Below are 3,406 nucleotides of genomic sequence, written 5' to 3'. Positions count from 1 at the left end.
ATGGTGGTATAAGACACTCATATCATAGTCTTTTAATAGATCTAACCACCTTCTTTGCTTGAGATTTAACTCTTTATAAGTGAACACATAGTAGAGACTGTTATGGTCGGTGAACCCATCCACATGCACCCCATATAAATAGTTTCTATATAACTTCAAAGCAAACATTATGGCCGCTAATTCAAGGTCATGGGTTGTATAGTTCTTCTAATGCACCTTGAGTTGTATAGAGGAATATGCAATTACCTTACCATATTGCATGAGGACAGTACCCAAAACTACTCGAGAAGCGTTAAAATACACAACAAACCCTTCGGTACCTTCCGATAAAGTCAAAACTAGAGCAGAGATAAGCTTATCTTTAAAATCTTTAAAACCACTTTCACAAGCTTTTGACCACTCAAACTTTACTCTTTTTTGGGCTAAGGATGTCAATGGAGAAGCAATAGATGCACAACCATCAACAAATCTCGTATAATAGCCGGTTAAACCCAAGGAACTTCGAGTATCAGTTTGATTCAAAGGTCTAGGCCAATTCTTAAACGCCTCCATTTTCATAGGATCAACCTCTATACCCTCACTTGAAACTATGTGGCAAACAAAAGCAATCGATCTGAACCAAAATTCACACTTACTATATTTAGAAAATATCTTTTGTTCCTTGAAGACTTGCAATACTACCTTCAAATGACCCATGTGTTCATCCTCACTCTTAAAATATACAACAATATCATCAATAAAGACAATTACAAATGAATCAACATAATTTTGGAACACCCTATTCATAAGGTCCATGAAAGACTTCGGGCAGTAGTTAGTCCAAAAGACATTACTAGAAACTTATAATTACCATACCTTGTTAGGAAAGTCGTTTTAGGTATGCCAACTCTAACTTTTAGTTGGTGATACCCCAAGATCAAATCAATTTTCGAAAGTAACTCTCACCTTTGAGTTGATCAAACAAATCATCGATCCTAGGAAGAGAATACTTATTCTTCATAGTGACCTTTTTCAATTGTCGTAGTTAATACACATTTTAAAAGACCCGTCTTTCTTTTTAAAAAATAATAACAGAGCACCCCATGGAGCTATGCTTGGTTGTATAAAACCTTATAAAGCAAATCTTTGAGTTGAGCCTTCAATTATTTCAACCCAGCCAGAGCCACTGGTAAGGAGGAATTTAAATGGGTTAAGTATCCGACATCAAATCTATGCCGAAATCTATTTCCCGTTTGGGCGGAATTTTGGGTAAATCATTGGGGAAGACATTCGAGAAGTCCTTCATTACGAGGAACAACTCCAAAGGAGGGGCTTTGTACCTAAGGTCTTCACCCTCACAATGTGATAGATACATCCCTTAGAAATCATCTTACAATCTTCTATACATGAAATGATTTGACATCTAGGGATTCATTCCCCTCCCCTTTCTATTTTAAAACGGGTTCATTAGGAAATTGGAATTTAACTACCCTCATTCTACAATCAATTGAAGCAAAACAAGCATGTAACCAATCCCTCTCCAATATTACATTAAATTTAAACATATCAAGTTCTACCAAATCAACCAATGTAACTCTATCGGATGATTATATGGGACAACTTCTATAGACTCTTTTAGCAAAAACGGAGTCACCCACTAAAGTAGAAATTGAAAAAGGTTGAACTAAGACATCAGGGAGTATATCAAACTTCATATCCACTAAAGGAGTCAAAAAGATAATGTGGCACTGGGATCTAACAATGCATAAACATTGATTTAAATTACTTGCAATATGTCGGTAACAATATCTGGAGAAACCTCTTGATCACCCCTAGACTTGAGAGCATAGAAGAGGCTTTTCTTCGGAGCATCAGAATTTAGACCACTGGCTTGTGCTTGCTTACTCTCCTTTCCTTAACTCTTGGCCATCACACAATCTCTAACCATATGACCACTCTTTCTACATCCAAAGCAAATTATTTGTTCTCATAAACATTTACCCACATGCCTATTGCCACATTTGGTGCATTGTGGGACCTTACTTGGTGAACCACCATTTTTTCCTCCTTGGGACCTCGGGTTAGACACCCTATTCTTTTGTGCCTTTGGGATATTTGGAGGATTTTGGTTGGAGAATCTTTTCTTGAACTTGGGTTTGTCTTGAATCTTAAACTTTCCCTTGGAAGTACCTCCATCATAGGGCCTTTCCCTCTTAATCTCCCTATTCTTCCTCTAAAACCTACTCTCCTCAACATTTTGAGCATCCACTATCAAACGAGAAATGTCCAAGTTGTCATGAATCATTGATGCACGACACTCTTTCACAAGATTATTGGACACACCCCTCACAAAACAACTGATTGCATCTCTAGTAGTGGACACCAAAGAAGAGGCATATTTGGACAACTTAGGAATTTCAAAGAGTATTCTGGAACACTTATACCTCCTTGACGAAGGTTGATGAACTCTTCAACTTTTGCCTTTACTTTCTCCCTTCGTAAGAACCTATCAAGAAATGACCTCCTAAATACTCCCCAACTTATGGGACCTTCTCTAAAAGCCTTATTTCTTTCCATTGAGTGTGCCAAGTTTGGGCCACACCCTTGAGTTGATAAGTGGCTAATTCTACCTTCTCATTTGAACTCACTCCCATAGGATAAAAAATCTTATAAACCGCATCAAGAAAGTCTTGGGGATATTTATTCACTTTAGACCCAAAGAACATGGGACGGTTCATCCTTGGAAGTCCCTCAAGCAAGAAGCAATGGTACAAGAATTTTGATTCACACGAGTGCAACTTACTGGTTCTCTTGAGCCGCCATAGCTTGAGAATGAGTGGCTACAGATTGGGCTTTAATTGTCATTGCTTGAGCCAAGTTTAGTAAAGTTGTCTTTATCTCTCGATCCGTCATAACCAGAGGATTGACCATACTTGGTCACCTAGAGGATCTTGTTCTTAAGGAAGAGCTTGGTTGTCTTGGGGAGAAACTCCAGCATTAGCAATCTCCTCTTCAAACCTTCTTGCGGATTCCCTTCTAGTAGTCATAGCCTATAACCACAAGAAAAGAACACAGAGTTACGAATCTTGAGGATCGACTTAAGAATACCTAAAAAGTAAGAATTTCGTAAGCATCACCTATCCTCTCAATCGTATGTGTGGAGAACTTCACAATATGAACAAGACTCTACATAAAAATGGATTTGTGAGACATTATTCCTATTATTGTTTAAGCTCATTCTCTGATACCAAGTTTGTCATGATCGGGGATAACCCCCTTGTAGGAACCGGCATCGTTGTCCTCTTAATGGCTTTGGACAAACACTTAGCATACATCATCATATCATCGATAGAACAAAAATACAGAGAAATTTAAAGCTTTTAATTTGAAGTTCACTTAGAATTCTAATATATAAAAAATAGACATA

At 37.7% G+C, this 3,406-nt stretch overlaps 1 protein-coding gene across 1 annotated transcript; it reads right to left on the bottom strand.

The window, feature by feature from the left end:
• Positions 1–207: 207 nt before the first annotated feature.
• LOC138340783 (uncharacterized mitochondrial protein AtMg00860-like) lies at positions 208–2,892 on the bottom strand. The gene is made up of 2 exons (XM_069293004.1): positions 2,783–2,892; positions 208–613 (listed from the first exon to the last, which is right to left on the bottom strand). Exons 1-2 carry the CDS (start codon positions 2,890–2,892, stop codon positions 208–210), a joined length of 516 nt encoding a protein of 171 aa, XP_069149105.1.
• Between the last annotated feature and the right edge of the window lie 514 nt (positions 2,893–3,406).

Source organism: Solanum lycopersicum, chromosome 1 (assembly GCF_036512215.1).
Source record: "Solanum lycopersicum chromosome 1, SLM_r2.1".
Classification (NCBI taxonomy): Eukaryota; Viridiplantae; Streptophyta; class Magnoliopsida; order Solanales; family Solanaceae; genus Solanum; species Solanum lycopersicum.
The sequence above is the reverse complement of the archived record's forward strand: the minus strand, read 5'-3'. Positions and strand labels throughout refer to the sequence as shown.

Coding starts and splice junctions, on each gene's coding strand:
- LOC138340783 (XM_069293004.1), bottom strand. CDS start 2,892: ATGACGGATCGAGAGATAAAGACAACTTTACTAAACTTGGCTCAAGCA. Junction 614..2,782: donor ATGGCGGCTCAAGAGAACCA/GTAAGTTGCACT, acceptor ATTTTGGTTCAG/ATCGATTGCTTTTGTTTGCC.